The sequence below is a fragment of the Rousettus aegyptiacus genome, unplaced genomic scaffold, assembly GCF_014176215.1.
Source record: "Rousettus aegyptiacus isolate mRouAeg1 unplaced genomic scaffold, mRouAeg1.p scaffold_m13_p_2, whole genome shotgun sequence".
Classification (NCBI taxonomy): Eukaryota; Metazoa; Chordata; class Mammalia; order Chiroptera; family Pteropodidae; genus Rousettus; species Rousettus aegyptiacus.
The window spans coordinates 10,688,453-10,706,875 of NW_023416295.1; the positions used below are offsets into that span (position 1 = coordinate 10,688,453).

Here is an 18,423-nt window from a genome sequence, read left to right on the forward strand (position 1 = left end):
TTAGTTGTTCAAAAATATTCCTGAACTATACAGTTTGCAGAAAGATATTTCTTTTTAGAACTGTAGATGGTAGAATGTAATCAAAACTTCAGGAAAAATGCTCCTTACTGAAACTGTTGATGAAATTCTTAACAATTTGCTTCATTCTGAAGTCGAACGTGGCTCAGAGTAAATGCAAAGAAAGCACACTATTAAAATGGTTTGCCTTTGCCACATTTGGGATTTGTGAGGTTATTTGTTAAATTTGCTTAAGAGGCACTCTGTCTTTAAGATAGTTCACATATCGCCTAGGAATATAATTTATAATTATGGTAATTATTTTTTAAAGCTAGGATTCATTATTAGGAATTTAAAGACCATGAATAATTTTACGTTGTGTTCTATAAGAAAATACTTTTATATGTCCTTATGTTGAAAAACTGAAATGTTTTAAACAACCTAGCAAATAATCACTGTTAATTTTCCCCACCCTGTTAAAATAACATTATTTGGAACCCCCGGTGTAAGCATTGCTGATCAGGTGGTTCATTCTTGGAGAAATAGTTCATTACTGGAAAATATTAGGATATCCCCAACCTACACAGTATTATTTTTTTTTTTCTGAGATGTTTTGAAATGCTCTTTTAGTGAATTCAGAATTTAAAAGGAATAGACAAGCAGCGCAGGGTGTGTAGCCGTTGTCACCAAGTTGAACGGGCTTGTAAATCTCTTTGCGGTCTTGGTGTGTCAATTCCTGTCTCTGTGGCTAAGTGTCCTCACTTGACAATATGGGATTGGAGCAGATTATTTGGGAGAGTTCTTCCAGCTTCTCTACGTCCTGACCCTCTGTGGGAGGACAGTCTCCACGTTCAAGAGGCTCTTGAAACTTGACCCGATAAAGTCGTCCTTTGGTTTACCACCTACTCCCCCTGGGTTCCTCGACTTAGAAGTTTTGCTACCACGCTTGAGGACCTTTCTTGTCTCTTCTCTCCTTCCCACACCCACAGTTCACCGAGTCGCATTGGTTCTACTACTAAAATAGCTTAGGACCTTCCACTTCTCTCAGTCCTCACTGCACCGTGCTGCTATTCTAGAGCTTCTTCATCCCCATCACCCTTAGACCAAAGTCCAAACTCCTTACTGTAGCTTACAGAACCCTCCTTACCTCTGCCATCTCTCCCTACGCCGACGACCAGCCATTTGTGCTGTTCTCAATTCTTTGAAGACACCGTAGCCTTCCTCTCCTGGCTTTTCTATCTGCAGTTCCCTTTGCCTATCATTCTTACTCAGCCCTACCCTCTCTTATCTCTCCCCATTTTTAGTTGGCTAATGCTCTTCATCCTTCAGGCCTTATCTTGAAAGTCATTTCCTTGATATACTTAGACAAGGTTATTTTGTTTCTCCATAGCAACTTGTGCCACTTCTGGTTTAACACATCATTCTTACTGTTAATTGTCCATCTCCTTCTGTTAAGACGTGTGTTCCATGAGGGTAGAACTTGTCCGTCCTGTTCTTGGTGGTATCCTCGTCCCTTGGCACAGTGCCTGGCATATAGCAGGCATTAAGTAAATACTGGCTGAATGAATACATGGAGAAATAAGGGAAGAAAGGCAGAAAGGTAAAACCAGATGCATTTTCAATAAGAAAGAAAGCCCAGCATACAGCAGCTACACCTTCTTCTTCCTTTCTTGCCATCCTTCTCCCTACCTTCTACTCCAGGGACCTCTCCACCGATACAGGGTCTGTGTAAGTTATTTTATAATCTCAAAGGAAGCAATGGCTCTTCTTTCAATAACATTATAGACCCTTCGTAGAGATATCCAACCAACTTTATTTTTCTAAGTTGAAGTTCCTCATTGCTCTTATTTTTATAAGGCGAGATAAGGCCCACATTTGATCTAGTGCAACTACATAGAGGACTTTAGATTATCTTTTTCTGCTAGCAAAAATTGCCAGTCCAATAAATGTTGCTTAAAGCTTTGTTCACCTACCTTCTTGTCACCGCTGTGCTATATTTAATAGGAGTGACCCAGAGTGAATCAGTGGTCATGTCATTATTATGCTCGGTTGAGTATTTTTTTTTTTTTCTTCTATCTTACTATCTAAAAGCACCGGCCTTTTGTCTCTTCCTGCTCATTTTTAAGATCAGCTCAGAAATTCTCGGTATTGGATGGGGTGTGGAGAGCCTCAAGAAATACCTTCTGGTTGACTTTAAAAGTGGGTGACGCCAGCCCAGTTGGCGCCAGTTTCTGTGTCTTTGCTTCTACCCAGGGAGGTGATGTCACGTAGCTAGTCGAAGAGCAGGCTCTAGAATCAGAGCATCTCTGGAATCTTCTCTGTGATTGACCCAGAGCATACTTAACTTTTGGGGGCTCCCGTTTCCTTAGCGACCAAAGTAGTGATATTACCCAGCTCTTATTCGTTTTTACGAAGGTCAAATGAGGTACTGCATGTAAAGTGCTTAGCATGGTGTCTGGAACATATCTGCATGTGTCAACCATTACGAGTAGGTCTCTGGTGTTAGCATGAGACTTGCCTGGTTGTAATTATTTGCATAAATGGAAGAAAAAGGAAGAACAGTAGTAGTTTAGCTTTGACAGAAAACACAAAGCGGTTTAAGGTGCCAAGTACAAAGAGCCTTGGGCTGGGGGCCAGAACATCGTGTTAATTCTGCCTCGGGCTAACTATGCTACGGAGGGTCCAGCCACCAGCTCTCTGGGTCTGCATGTCCTAATTTAAGAGGAGGAAGTTTGCACCAGATCAGCTCTGTTGTCCCATTTTAATGTTATTGTTTTATGAGCCTAGGCATGAGTGATAATTTCACTTTAAATACCTCACTGTTGTAGACACTGAATAAATATTAGCTAGTTGGAATAGAATCTGCTGACTTTAATCTCTGGAATGTAGATGATTTGGTTTTATGATTTTGGATTTTAATGACATAGAAAACAACGATGAGGATTTTGAGATTGAAAAAGAAGATATAAAATTCAAAGCTAGACGCAAACTAAGCTATGCATCAGGGCTCCTGCCATAAAGTACCACCACCTGAGTGGCCTAAACAACAGAAATTTGTAGTTTCACAGTTCTGGAGGCTGGAAGTCCAAAATCAAGTGTTTAGTAGAGCTGGTTCCTTCTGGGGACTCTGAGGGCAACTGTTCCCGGCTCCTGTCTCAGCTTCCTGCGGGCTGCCGGCCATCGGGCCATCGTTGGCATCCCTCGGCTCTGCCGTCCCCCCCCACCCCTCAGCCTTCATCTTCACATGGTGTTCTCTCTGTGTACGTATCTGTGTCCACAGCCTCCCTTTTTTTTTTTTTTTTTAATAATGAATCTTGTCATATTGGGTTGGGGGCCCACCCTACTCTAGTTTGGCCTCAACAGATTACATCTGGAACGACCGAGGTCGCATTCTGAGATGCAGGGGGTGGGGTTTCAACATATGAAGTTTTAGGTGACGCAGTTCAGCTCACAACGGGCTGTTGATTCTGTCTGTCCTTTCAGTGTAACTACCCATCTGTCCATCCTTCTATCCATCCTTCCTTCTCATAAACACATGGTGCATGCAGGTGGCTAGGTACCAGACAATTGCATGAGGAATTGTCTTTACAGATGGCTCTTTAATGTTTTGCATCAATGGCCACTAGCTCATTCTCAGCAGTTAACCTTTTAACTTGTGGATTACTCTTTTGTTTCCATGTCATTCCTTTTTTTTCCCCTTACTATCCCTCATTTTCTATCCTTCTTAACGCGTTCCTCTTCACCCAATTTACCTGGTTTTCCTTCTTCACTAAGCATTTCACTTGTTACAAGTAGAGAGCTCTGCCACCAGATGGAGTGCAAGGATTGGGAAAAGAAATCGAAACGCGTTAGCCAATGTGGCTGTTTTTCAACATTTTATTTCAGGAAAAAAAGCCCGGCATAGCGAGCCAGAAAGGAGGTTCTGAGATTGTGTGCATTTTACTTCTCCATATAAATTGTCTCTTCCTTTACTGTGGAAACATAAACCTGAGCTGAAATCTCGAAGAAAATAAACTTAACAAAACTGGAGATTCGGATTGTGATAGCGGGCTGAGATGTATACGCAAGGTTCTCGGGCCAGAGAGCCACGTCCTCAAGCGGGAAAATTCAGAAGCCACAGAAGGAGGGAAATTTATTAAGTGCAATAAGGCCGTAGAATGATATTAGTGAAATAAGGGACTTTGCCCGTCACCTAATGCGGCGAGCAGTCTCCAGTGACGCCTGCAGCCCCAATGCAGCTCGCAAACCACCTCTGGTCACAAGGGCTCCGTTTAGCTTGATCAGGTTGCGTCGTTGTTGTTTATTATTATTATTATTATTATTATTATTATTATTATCAATTGCCAACATTAAAATAACCCTAGTATTTCACATAATCATTCAGATTTTATGCTGCTTTTGGGAAAAAAAACCCTGAAAACCTGGAGATACTGGCTGACGTTTTTTTTTTTTTCTTTTCCCGGAAACGCTTTATTGTGGCTGTTTCTTTAGTTGAAACGTGGGATTGACAGTTTGACTCTGTCTCTTCCCCCCTCTGTTGTATCACGCTGGGACTTCACCCTCATTTAAGACGTTACCCACCTCTGCCCGGCTGTGAAAGGTATGTGACCGGTGAGCCTGCTGTCCCGTTCCTTGGAAAGCACAAGGCCCAGAGCGGGGAGCTGACAGCTAGTTCAGGGTCACACCTGCCCTGCGGTTCGCACTGAGCCACGCCGCGGCCTCTGTGAATAGAACCTGCTGGAGGACGCGCGAGACTGGTCGCTGTGGAGGAGGGATGCGGTCCACGCAGAGTCAGCGGGGAAGGTGAACGCTGAAAACGAAGGTGAAAACTAAAAGCGACCGCCATTACTCAGTTGCAGAAAGAGCAACTAGAACCATACATAGGCAAGGGGAAAAAAAAATAGGGGGCCCTACAGTAAACGCCTTACAGGAAACCTGGAGAGAATTTTAAAAAAAGGACATGATCAGAAGACCATCGGCCAGCAGTCAAAAGAAAGAAAGAAGCTTAAATGACTTACCTGCAAGTTTGGGCTGCCTGGGGCAAACTCGTCCTTTAAGCATTGGGAAAGGTGATTGATGAGACCAGGTGATTAAGGAGACGAGGCAGCAATTAGGTGGTTTATTAAGAGACGCAGAATGCCCTCGTGGGTACCTATGAGATGGCTGTCAGAGGCCCCTTCCGTCGGAACCCAGAGCCAGCTGGGGCAGAGCGATGGCGTAGGGTGCTGCGGTTCGCCAGGGAGAAGCGGGGTGCGTTTCGCGGGCCCCGGCGAAGGTAGCCCCGAGTATCCGCGGGTGCGGCAGCCTCCCAGGTGACTCGCTGAGAGCTCCCTCTGCGCTAGACACGGCACTAAGAGGGTCCCATGTGCGCGGCGCCCCACCCCCAGCATCACTGACGTCATCGCTTTTGTCATCCTGCTTTTATAGCCGAGGAGACCGAGGACAGGAAAGAGCAAGGAACTTTTCCACTCCTACTTAGCTCAGGAATGAGAGTCCGGATTCAAATGCAGGCTCTCGAGCTACCGATTGGTAGTCTTTCCGCTTAACCACCAAGCGGCTCTACTGCCCCCACCCCCTGCGCCCCGCCCCTCCCCTGCCATCCAAGCACGTGGCTTGGCCTAGTGATAAATGCCTAGTGTGCCCTGAATCAAATTTGGGTGGCCTAGTAGCGAATGCAGCAGCATGTCCTGGACCCAGTCTGAAGCAGTTATCGAAATACATTGTTTTGGCTGAATGACATGTGACAAATTGGAAAGAACTAAAATGTTCATTTCTGGCATGTAACAAGTTTGTTTCAGAGCGTCACTCAACTAGAGGGCTGGCGGATTGTCCAAGAACCTTTATGCTAAGTACATGTGTAAATGACCCCTGGGCGACTGTAATCTGGCGAATTTTATTCCCACCCTGGGCATGCTGGTAGTCTGTAGTAGGGTGGATCACTGAAGCCTTCAGCAAATGACCTTTGTAGAGAAGGCATGTAGAAGAGGGAACTGTAGATCCTTCGAGAAGGCGAATACCTGATGCTGGTGAAGCAGCAGCAGATGCCTCTCTTTCCATGTTGCGAAAGCCCCTCAATGAGGGCTGAGACCAAAGGGAGATGCCTGAGAGGCAGCGACCTGGAGGGATGGCCCTGTGGCTTTCAGAGCTGGCTTAGGTAGGGGAGGGAGACCGGGAATCGTTAGAGTCTGTCCCTACATGCAAGGACGTACTCTGGGGTCCTGAAGGAATAAGTGTCCAGAAGAGCTGTGTGAAACATTTTTATAGTTGATCTAGCAGAGAGAAAAGAGCCGCTGTACCTCTTGGTTTGTGGATGCTCTTCTGGCCAGAGAACGGATAAGTCAGGATAAGCTGCCAGAAGGTTTGTCAAATACGGCAAGTGCTAGTTGGCTTTATTGCATCTGGAGAAAGGTAATCCCAGTTTTAAGCTTACGATGCTCAATGAAACCCTGGGCTTTTCTTTTTTCTCTTTCACACTCACACACACACACACTCACACACGCATACACACACATTTTTAGGGAATTTTTCGGACAGTTTATTTGAGCCAAACTGATGGCATATGCTGGGGAGAAAAATCTCAAATGCTTGAAATCGTGGGCCTTCTTCTAAAGGTCATCTCAAGACAGCCAGAGTGTTCTCTCGCCCCGTAGAAAAGCCAATTATCTACTCAGAATACTAAACCAGGGCTAGTTGCCAGTTCTCAAAATTCAATAGTTCCACTAATATTTACTGAGTCCCTGTTACGAGCAAACAATGGAGTTAGACATGATTTATGAACAAACATGCAAAACAATAAGGAAATTAAGAAACCTCTGGTATAAAAAGAACCTTAAAAGGTGAGACTTCCTTTTCCACAGGTGAAGGCTGAGGAGGGATGAATGGTGATGTGTTAAAACACAAAGGATGGCCACAGAATCAGCAAACGCTAGCCTCTCTCCTTAAAAATTGTTTAGGAATGTTAGAATTCTGGTCAAACGTCGTATGCCTCGAAGTAAAATCAGGACACGTATTAATGTATTATTACACCTGGAAGCTAGTAAATTAATGATACTGTTACACCATGAACTGATGATACAGGTTGGTAAATAAAACTGCCTCAGATAGAATCAAACGATAGCTTTTATAACAGTTTAGAACACTTGATGTATTTCAGGATTTTTGCTCTAAACTTTTGAGTCGAAAGTTGTGAGGAAGTGGGATGATATCCCAGAATAATGTTATTATGAAATATAGATACTCTGCCCCCTTTTATTTATTCTTTCAAAATTCTTTTTCACTTTTTAATCCAAGTAACATATGTACATAATTTTTTTAAAAAATCAAATAGAGTTAAATAATTTATAATGAAAAGCATCCCCTCTCCTTTCCCAGGTTTTTCTCCCAGAGGCAATTACTTTCAATAATTGCAGCCTTTTCTCTTGGTATTTACCTCTAAATTTCTAAACCATGTGTTTACGCTGGTAGTTTTCCATTCACCATTTTTTACATTATCTCACAACTTCCTGTTATGGTAATTGAGCTTTTATTTCTGTTCACTTGCTCCATCCTTCTCTACCCCAAAACACGTACACCTTCTCTCTTTCTCCTAAAGCAGTTTTAAAAACTATGATTATGATTTCTTTTTTTAAGTTATTTTTTTCTTTTTCTGGAGTTTATCATTTTGTCCCCTTGCCTAGTTTTCTATGTATCCATCACAGTGTTTTACCCAATATACTAACAGATCCTTCAGATGGCTATCAGTGTTTTTTCCACCTATGCAAAGAAATGAAATGATCCATAAATCACATGCCTCCCTCCCCCTCTCCAGCCCCCACCACTTGCATCTGGAATGGTTGTTTTTTTGATCTGGGACATGAGTGTTATTCTGGTCTTTCCTTTAATCATCATTTCACTTCGAATTCCCTGTACCCTGGATAACATCTGTTTTATTCTTGCGTGTATGCTTTCATTCTGATGAGAGCCGTCTTCCAGTGGCTTCCTAAGAAAGATACATTGGACACAATTTTCTACTTTATTTTTCCCTCTGTATTTTTAGTTTTTGCATGTGTGGAAATGTCAAATGTTTTTTCAACGCTCGCTTGACTGATAATGTGGCCGGATGTGGCCTCCTGGTGTCCCACCGCTAGGGTCACGGTGCGGAGTCCTATGCTAGGGTCGCAGGTGAGGAGTCCTATGCTGTTTTGTGAACGTTTTGTCCTCCTGGAATCTCTTAGGCTATCTCTTTATCTTAAGTGTTCTGAAGTTTCATGATGGTGTACTTTTAAAATGCACTGTCCTGGGCATTTGCAGAGCCTTTCTAATCTGAAGTCTCATCTTGTTAGGCCTAGGGCATTTTTTGAATTATTTCTTTGAGATTTTCTTCCTCTCTATTATCTTTATCTTTTTGGATTTACACATTCTCTATTGACCCCTAATTGTTTGATCTTTTCTTCTAATTTTTCATCTATTTTTCTGTCTTCCAATTTCTTGGAGAGTCCTTTGACTTTATTTTGGTTGTCATACTTTTTAATTCTCGAGATATTTTTCTTGTCTTTTCCCTATAGATCCCCATTTTTGTTTTATTGATCTAGAAACTCCATTTTCTTTTAACTCAGCATCCTCGTGTGAGAGTGTGTGTGTGTGTGTGTGTGTGTGTCCATTGTAGAAGAACTAGAAGGTAGAAAAAAGCAAAATAAGGGAAATAATTAAAAGTCCACTTAAGTCCAAAGATGCTCACTGTTGACACTTTATACTGATTCAAAAATATATTTATACTGCCCTTCTCCAAGGTTGCCTCTCTGACTGTGAACACTGCAGTGGTTTGCCACACCCAGAGACCCGCTCCAAATATTGTTTTCCTCACTTAGAAAACACACACACACACACACACACACACACACACACACACACACACACGTTTTTCTTCCTGGTACTCAGCATTCAGAGTTTAAATAGTAACACTAAACAAAAAGCTGTTTTTCTGTTAACATGACCTTACTAACTAGCCTCGCTTTAGAATATTTTTTCCCGGCTTTTTACCTCGTTGTGGGCGACCTCCTCACCGGCCCGGTGTCTTTCTTTGTCCTTGTTTCCTCCTTCTCTGCCTCCCTCGCCCTCCTCCTCCTCCTCCTTTTAGCCACAACCAATAACAAGAAATGCATTTTACACCACTGCCCAGTACGAGTATATGCAAATGGGACAAAAGTGTCTTGGAACACACACCGTAATATATGTGAATGTTCTACATCATTAAAAAGGTGCTAGTCGTGATCTACAGAATTTGTGAAGCAGCCCAGTGGGTTGCAACCTGCTTGCCATTGCCGAAACGATGGTTAATAGGAATGGAGACTGAACTGTAGGTTCCTGCTTCCTCGTTCCCTCACTTACTTCATTTCATTACCGGAATTAAAAAACATCGTCTCGAAGTTAGAGAGAATAATTACCACGGCTTCCCCATCTTAACACAGCAGCAATGATCGTTTTTGTGATTGCTTACATACCTCCTTTGTCCCGTGCCTGCGTGGTCCTGTGGCCAGGAGGCCGGCTGTGAACCCAGTTTGTCTGGTCCCACCAGCATCTCCTGAGTAGTGTGCAGTCTCCCCGAGGTGTGTGGATTTATTTGTCGAAAGCACTTTGACATTTACTTAGTATTTGGCCTTCAGCTAGAATGTTGGCTGATTTTTATTGAACTCGCTAATAATCTTTTCATTAACCATTTTTGTTTCTAAGGAAAGAATCACTTGTGAATTTTGGAAAATCCAGTCGAGTACTAAGAAGACAGTAATGTTTAGATTTCTATTATTCCAAGATAAATACAGTTAAACAATTCATATGTTTCCTTCATATAATTTCCATGAAAGTATCGTTTTACACTGTGGCTATAAAATTCCATGTACTATTTTATATTCTGATTTTTTTTTTTACTTAGCATTATATCATAGGCATTTTCATTATTGAAATCATTTAACAAATACTATTTAAAAATTTATCTATTATTAGCAATTTAGGTAATTTCTAACTTAAGTAGTTTATATTTTTTGTGCGTGTGTTACTATAAGATTTGCAGTAAACATTGAATGCTTAAATATGTGCCAGCATTTTAGGCATATCCTTGAGAAAGATTTTAAAAGTAGACTTACTAGGCCTACAGGTATGGAAACAGGTATGAGCCTTTGACACTGACCACTGAGTCACTTATCGGAAAGGTTGGAATTCCAGAGAGGGCCATCATTTTTAAAGAAAGAGGGACTTCGATTTATTCAGCATCGATATTTAAGGAGTCTCGGAAGAGAGGGGCAGAGATCGGCAGTGTCAGAATGATGTTCCCGAAGATGTAGGCGAGAGTTCAAAGCCAGGGCAGGAGATGATGTCGTGTTCCCTGACGTTAGAAGAAAATTAAATTGGCAGGGGGTGGATGTGACCACGTTTGTGCCTACGGGCATCCAGGTGTGGGAGGGGCTGGGGAAGCTGAGGAAATACCACAGAAAGATTTTTGTCCTCTTGGCTGTTCTCTCCTTCGTCCGGGAATAAGGATGGAGATAAGGAATAGGAGGGACGTGGTGTGGTGACCTGGGATAACCCATGTAGGAAGTAAGAGGGGGAATGGCTTAGTGACGCTTTCCACGAAGAGGTACCTGGAAGGTTTCTCGGTAACGGTGGCACTTCGGCTGAGCTGGGCCATCTTGCATTTATGGCAGTACCGATCTGCAAAGGCCTCCATGGCTTTTCTCGGGAATGCCTTAGTATGGAAGCAAAGATAAGAGCGGATGGGCCGATCTGGGCTGGGAATCTGCAGAGTGGCTGCGGAAGTTGGAAAAGGAGCAAAGGAAGTGAGGACACTAGCAATAGTGTTGTTTAAGTGACGTCTCACGGAATCCGGGCCACCAGAGGAAGGGCCCATCAGGGTGATGGAACTAGAGGAAAGGAGCATATTCTGTATATTTATATTTATAGCTCAGACCCTATAATACAAGCTGGTTCCAAAAAAGTGGTGTTCATGACGTGACAGTGTTGGGGACAGGAAAGAGTTCCTGGATACCCCTCTTCTTGGAAGCTGGTTGTGGATCCGCTGCCTGGGTTCAGATCAGGAGGAAGGAGATTTGCGAACATTGAGAATGAAAGCTGCTATTAGAAGCCTTCACTGTTTATTTTCTGCTAGAAGGAAGATGCTAATACTGGTTCAGGCCAGCAGACTAAATATTTTGGTCTGGCACTGGGCTGCTTTGTGTTTCCTTCAAAGACTTACCCGAGACGTGCTTCAGAGACACATGATGAAGAAAACACCCAGAGTAATTTGTGTGGCGTCAAAGCGAGAATTTTAGGCCGTGCCAAATTACATCAAAGGAGTGTTCTAGAGGACACTCTGAGGACGAAGAGAGCCTGGATTAAACTTAAGTTTGATTTTGATTTGAAGGATCATCCAGGACAGAACCAGATTCTTCAGAAGGACTGCTGACAGAGGTGGCTCTGTTTGAGTCGGGGGTGGGTGACACTGGCGAAGTTGGGTGCTCACCTGAGGCCAAAGCATGTGAGCCAAATGGAAGCAGTCAGCCCTGCTCAACACGTGTTGCTGGGTTTTATGGTCATTTCTGGAGTTGGCGTTTGTCGGTATTACTGGTCAGGATCACCATTGCCCCTTTCTTCCCAGCAACACTATTGAAAGGAAATGTCCGGAGGTTGTTTTTCCAAAGTCAGATGAAGTTTATGGCATCAACTTGAATTGAAGCTGGCTCTTCGTAATGACTGAAGAAAAACCTCCCAATTGCCTTCTCCCCTCCCCGCCTCCCAACTCTCAACCTAATGCTAATCAAAAATGGTATTTGATTAACCTCTTAAAACGTATTATTCAAATATGCCTTGAATGACTAAACTGATATCTGGATAAAATTAATTGCTGGAGGTGATGAACTCTTGCGAATCACTGTGATTCACTCTGCTAGGTCTCTCCAGCTACACCACTCTACCCTGAGATGGAACCGACGCCAGGCACCAGAGCATCTCTTGAGAGGGCTGGATCTTCCGACACTGTCCTATGCAATGCCATTTATTGGGTCAACTTGAAGCTACTTGTTGCTTCTTTTGAATTCGGAATGCATTTTAATATTTCGGTTGCGCTTTATGCATACAATGTATTGTCACATATCACCCCTTTTCTTCGAATTCCTTGTTAAAATGAAGGAAAAAATTGTTCTTTGTATACTGTTATACGTTGTCGATCAGCGTTTAAAAGGACAAACGCCTGATCTTGAGAGAAGGTCGCAAGGTAAAAGAACTAGAAAGTATTCTACATTGAAACTCAGCAGTAGTTGCAGCCTGTCACTGGAACTGTGGGCCCTGATCTGAGTGCCCCAAATTGAAAGTAACAGATAGCCGGTGGGGAAATCTGGGAGAATCACAACAACGATGATTCTGACATCATCAACCAAAAAGGAGAAGGCATGAAACCTTCAGAAAGGAAAAAATCCAGGGTAGACTTAAAGGCTGTCTTACAGTACGCGAAGTTAGTTGTTATTCCAAAAATAGCGATTTATTATTTTTTTATATATTCTGTGGATAAAATCAAGGAAAATTGGTTCACATTGTAACAGAAGAGATTTAGGCTAGATGGGATGAGGAACATTTTCTGACAGGAAAAGCAGAGTGAATGCTGAGAAAATGTGTGGATTTCACTTCTCTAGTAAAAAATCTCATCATTCACTAGACATCAGGTTGAATAGTTTTACCCATTGCTAATAATCCAAAACTGAATTTTGTTCTCAAAATCTCGAGGTTTTATTATTCTATCACCATTCAATTTTGTACTTTTAGAATGTCACTTTTATGATTGTCTCTTCTTAGAAGCAAAACTGCCTTTCTCAATGTGATTCTTAGAAAATAGGAACGGTGTTCCATCATTGAATTATCTATACCTGCGCTGATAATGAAATGGATATGTGAGAAAGTGCTGTGTTCTAAGCAAATATTTAAAATCCCAGTCAGAGTGAATTTTCTTAAAGCTGCTAGGAGAACAGAGCTTTTTAACTTGCTTTCTCTTAATTTGCTGTGTCTTAGCCCTCAAGTCCTTGTTATAACAGATATTTCCTTTCTAAGACAGAAGAGAGCTTATTAAGAAGACCTCAAATTCTATAGTTTGAGGGTAGGGGAAGCTCCAAGGAAAGAGTCCATTTTGGGGGGGGGGCTCAAATGTCACCACCTATTTATTGAGTTTGTATAACTTATGCCATGACATTCAGAGCCAAACCTCTTCAATTAAAGGAGTCAAGTATTTTATTTGTAAAAAGTTTTAAAAATCCATTATTTTGGTTCCCAGTATATTTTAGTTCCTCTATAACACCCTTAACCTCAATAATAAAGTTTATTATTTAAAAAACAACACAAAGCACAAACTTGACAAAATAAAATATGATTCTAAATGCAATCTTCTCATATTGTGGATTGATAAAACTTAATTTCCCATAAAATAAAGGTCAGACCATCTCACAATTTCTGAAAAGCAGATCTACTATACCTCCAAGGTATCAGAGTCAATTTCGACATGTTACAGTGTCTTCCACTTGTTTAAAGTTTTTAAAATTCATTTAAACACGAACGTTTCATTTTAAATAAACATTTGAAAAGTAATTGGAAGTAAGATCAGATTGCTTCCTAATGTAGCCAACACACTATCTAAATTGTTAAGAATCTATTGTGATGCCAAAGACAATTGTAACTTGAGATAGTTGATTCTCAAGTTCTCAGCCAAGTGACACATAAAGTAAGTTAAGAGCTTACCTTTCAGACAATTTGATCTTCAACAAGATGCCAAGGACACAGATGTGAAAAGGACAGTTTTTTCAATCAATGGTGTTGGGAGAACTGGATAGCTACAGGTATATACAAAAATGAACTCAAAGGGGATTAAAGACTTCAATGTAATACTTGAAACTGTAAAGTTATTTGAAGAAAACAAGAAAAAAAGCTTCTTGACATTAATAAGAAGCTTCTTGGAAATAGTTTGAGTATGACTATAAAAACACGGAAAACAACAGCAAAAACATACTAATGGAATTGCACCAAACTGAAAAAAGCTTTTGCAGTGCAAAGGAAACAGGAATCAACAAAATAAAGAGATGACTTGTGGAATGGAAGAAAACATACATCCGTGAGGGCGTTAATATCTAAAATACACAAGGAACTCAGATGACTCAGTAGCAGGAAAACAAGTAACCTGATTTAAAAATGGGCAAAAGGTGCATAGACATTTTTTCCAAAGAAAACATGCAGATGGCCACCAGGTCCAAGACAAGATGATCATCAGTACTCATCAGGGAAATGCAAATCAAATCCACCATGGAATGTCACCTCACCTCCATTAGGAGGACAATTACAGAAGGCCAAAGATAAGTGCTGGTGAGGATCTGGAGAAATGGGGATGCTTGTACACCCTCAGCAGAACTGTAATTTAGTCCAGTTATTATGGAAAATAGTATGGAGATTCCTTGAAGAATTAAAGATAGCACTACCATGGGATCCAGAGATACCTGCACTCCCAAGTTCTTTGTGACATTATTCACAATGGACAAGATCGGAGTCAATCTACACGTCCATTAACAGATGAATGGATAAAGCATATGTGATACACACACACACACACACACACACACACACACTGGAAAATCAGCCATAAAAAGAAGGAATTCATGTCATTTGTGATATCATGGATGAACCTAAAAAAACATCACGCTAAATGAAATAAGCCGGGAACAGAAAGACAAATACTGCGTGATCTCACTTAGATGTAGAATCTAAAAGAGTCAAGCTCAGCGAAGCGGAGAGTAGAAAGGTGGCCCCTGGGAGAGGGGAGGTGGTGGAGATGCGGAGATGTCGGCCAGAGGGTACAAAGTTGCAGGCATAAGGTGAGCAAGTCTGGAGACCCGATGTGCAGCGTGATGCCGGTACTTCGTACTCTACCGAATATTGGAAATTTGCTAAAAGAGTATATTTCAGAAGCTGTCACACACACAAAATGGTAATTATGTGAGCTGATGATATGTTAATTAGCTTGATTGTAGTAATCACTTTACTATGTATATTAAATCATCATGTTCTACAACTTAAATACGTACAATTCTTATTTTAAAAAGACTTAAAATATGGTCCCTTCCTTGCTTTCTCACTTCCCCCCTTGCTTTATCTTCAGTTCCTTCCCATATTTCTCTCCTTTATTTCTCTGTTTCCATTATGTTTCTGTAGTTGCGATGGGGAACTGGGATGTAATTTTTAAAGTAAACTCTTCTATTTATATATATATATATATTTGGCTTGTGACAAAAGATTTGAATGCTTTCCTAAAAGAGTTATATATTTCCTTGACACATTTTCCTCCCTGTACCGAATTTGTGATTCATAAAAAGGAATTTATAAAGAACTTATCTTTCCCCTAGAATATAAATAAGCTATGTTTGTGGTTCACACCATTTTTTGTTCTCCGATGGGTTAAATATAATTTCAGAGATGAGACAGTTTTCAGGCTGGCAAATGTATTCTCATCTGTTCAGAATTATAATCATTTACACCCTGCCACTGAGTTTTAGTGTCTACGTAGAATGATTTGGTTGACCAAATTCTGTTTTTTCCTGTCCTTCACTTGTTCCAGATACATTTCATATTGCTCTTCAGTCGACAAGGGAAATTACGGCTCCAGAAGTGGTACACGACACTCCCTGACAAAGAAAGGAAAAAGATCACCCGGGAAATTATTCAGATTGTTCTCTCTCGCGGTCACAGGACAAGCAGTTTTATCGACTGGAAAGAGCTAAAACTTGTTTATAAAAGGTGTGAGTAACTTTATGAGAACTGAATTTCCTGTTACTGCTTGGGTTTGTTTATCCTGAACATTTTAGATTGCAACACTGATTTCATCATTTAGTGAAATTTTCGAAGACTGCAGCCCAAATATCTGTACCAATAGACTAACCGAGAAAGAACTCTCATTTATTAAAAGGCCTTCCATGTGCCAGGTGGATATTAGGCACTTCCCCTACACGTTGCTAATGCACGCATGCGTCCAGGAAAACCCTTATGAGCACCTGCTTTGTTCCCAGCACCATTCTGGGGGCTGTGGACACAGTAGTGAATAAGCACAGAACATTCCTCCTCTCACGGATCTTACTCATTTGTTACATAAACAAAACATTGTCAGTTAGTAATAAATATTATGGGAAAAATGCAGATTAGTGTGGTGCAGAGATGGCAGCTCTTTTTATTGTTATTATTACTCATATTTGCAGATGAAGAAACTGAAGCCACAGAAAGTTTAAGTAATTGGTCCGCAGTCACCGTAATGGAGTGGTAATTGTCAGAGCCAGAGTTTAAATCCAAGTCTGTCTGGCTTTAACGCCTCTGAGTATGTTCTCTCTTTATTGTACCTTTATTGCCATAGCAAGTCCATAGCAAGTTCCTTCTGGAAAGGAACCTTGTTTATAGATGAGGAAACTGAAGCCCCCAAGAGATAAAGTAATTATGCCCATAAAGACCCAGTAACTGATGCCTAAGCCAGGACCAGAACACAGCTGACCCGACCCTGCATACGGCATCCTTCTGCAACTTCCACATGGAAAATGCACAATAGAGAGGCTCTTGCAAGGGGTATTTATAAAGCCTGAAGGGGAAAGACAGAAGTAACCTCTGCAGCCTGTATTTAATGGATTAAATTACTGTTAATCCATGGTAGTGCCTGGGCAAAGCTCCTTCAGCTGGATCCAAGGTCAAAACTTTTAGTACTTGTCATCCAGAAGCTTGCCCCTATTCTCTGCCTGCTAGTTCTCTAAAACTTTGGGTTCAATTGTATTTTCAACCATTGCATAAAGAATAGGCTTCCGTGGTTCTCTCAACAGATATTACACATACCTGGAATATAACTGTGAACGAGGCAGAGTCAGTACCTGCCTTTGGGAAGCCACCGATCCCTTGGGGGAGGGACAGACCTCGGCATGGACAACGAAGAGGCTAGATGCGCTGATGTGGGGAAGACACGGGGTGCATAACCGGGGCCTCCAGTCTAGTCAGAGAAGATAGACATTTCCTGGAGGAAAGTGGCATCCAAGTCCAGAGGTTTAGGAGAAGTGAGAGTTAGCCATGCGAACGGGGTAGGGAAGAGTATTTTAGGCAGAAGAAACACATGGGACTTGGCAAGCTGAGGATGGAGACACAGACCAGTGCAAAGCGAGAAGGTCAAGGGTTTGGAGTTTAGAAAGGACAATCCACAAGCCGGAGAAGGGCATGAACAGACACCTTGATTACCGTGAGCCAAAGGACTCTGTCCCTCTGATAAAATTTTATTGAGGGACTTTCGCATAAATAACAGCAATAATCCAATCACCCAGTATTTTTATATATTCAGTTTCACATTTGAGGAAGATATGGGATGTGATGAATAATGATTTTATTCTTGGACTTTGGATGGTGGAGAGTCTCTGGAGAGCGGGAGGTAACGGCGTATTCGCTGGGGAAAACACGCTCATGTTGTTTAATGGGTCATCATATATATATATTTTTTCTTTTCAAGGTATGCTAGTCTATATTTTTGCTGTGCAATTGAAAATCAGGACAATGAGCTCTTGACGCTAGAGATCGTGCATCGTTATGTGGAGTTGCTGGACAAGTACTTTGGAAATGTAAGTGTCTGGTCTCCATTTCAGCTTTTACATTGGTTCCTTCCCTCTCTCAAGTCTAAAATACGAATCGCATTTGTACCAAGGATCCAGATCCAAGACTTTCCCTACTTTCTGTAGTTCTTAGTAAATGATAGATTTAAAACTCAAGAGGCAGGCGGCGCCTCTACCTTTAGATCATAATGGCACGAGAGACTTTGTTTCATGAACTAGAATTTAATCGTGAAGGATTCCTTCCTATTCTGTCCCATCTTCCTCGGTGACAGTCATCTCTCTTCTCTTTTGAGTTTTTTGCTGCATCTCTAGCTTCTTTTACTAAGTGACGTGTGTTCTTTAACGCTATTTATATCTAAGAAGAAAACACCCACAAACAAAACCAAACCCTTTTTCCTTCACACTGTTATTGCATCTCCTTGCATTTATTGCCAAGTACTGTATTATACGAGGTGCCCTAATTCTCTCTCTCGCTCTAAATGACCACCTGCTCTTCCTGCTCTCCTGCGTGTCCACTGGACTTTTTCTCCTGGAGATCCGTGTCAGGTGACTTTTTTTCACTTTACCGATGACAGTCTTCTCTGGACTTTTCGTAGTCGTCTCAAGAACCAGACATCTTCTGAAAACGTGTTCTTTCTTGTGATTGAATTTATCGTGTCCCAGGGTCCTTCAGTGCAGAAGAACAGTGTTTCCTTATCTTTCTCCAGCCTTTACTAAAATCCGCCTTTATTCAAACTGAACTAAAATTCATCTCCTTCTTGCCACTCTCACTAGAGTAGGTTTTCTTGGAGCTACACTTTCA

General features: G+C 41.6%; 1 protein-coding gene across 1 annotated transcript in view; it reads left to right on the plus strand.

Moving 5' to 3' along the window:
- The window catches only part of AP1S3 (adaptor related protein complex 1 subunit sigma 3), a 54,878-nt gene that overhangs the window by 22,992 nt on the left and 13,463 nt on the right, over positions 1-18,423 (plus strand). Inside the window, exons 2-3 of the mRNA XM_016122892.2 lie at positions 15,611-15,789; positions 17,522-17,630. Of these exons, the coding sequence (XP_015978378.1) occupies positions 15,611-15,789; positions 17,522-17,630 (288 nt within the window). The remainder of the gene's footprint in view (positions 1-15,610; positions 15,790-17,521; positions 17,631-18,423) is intronic.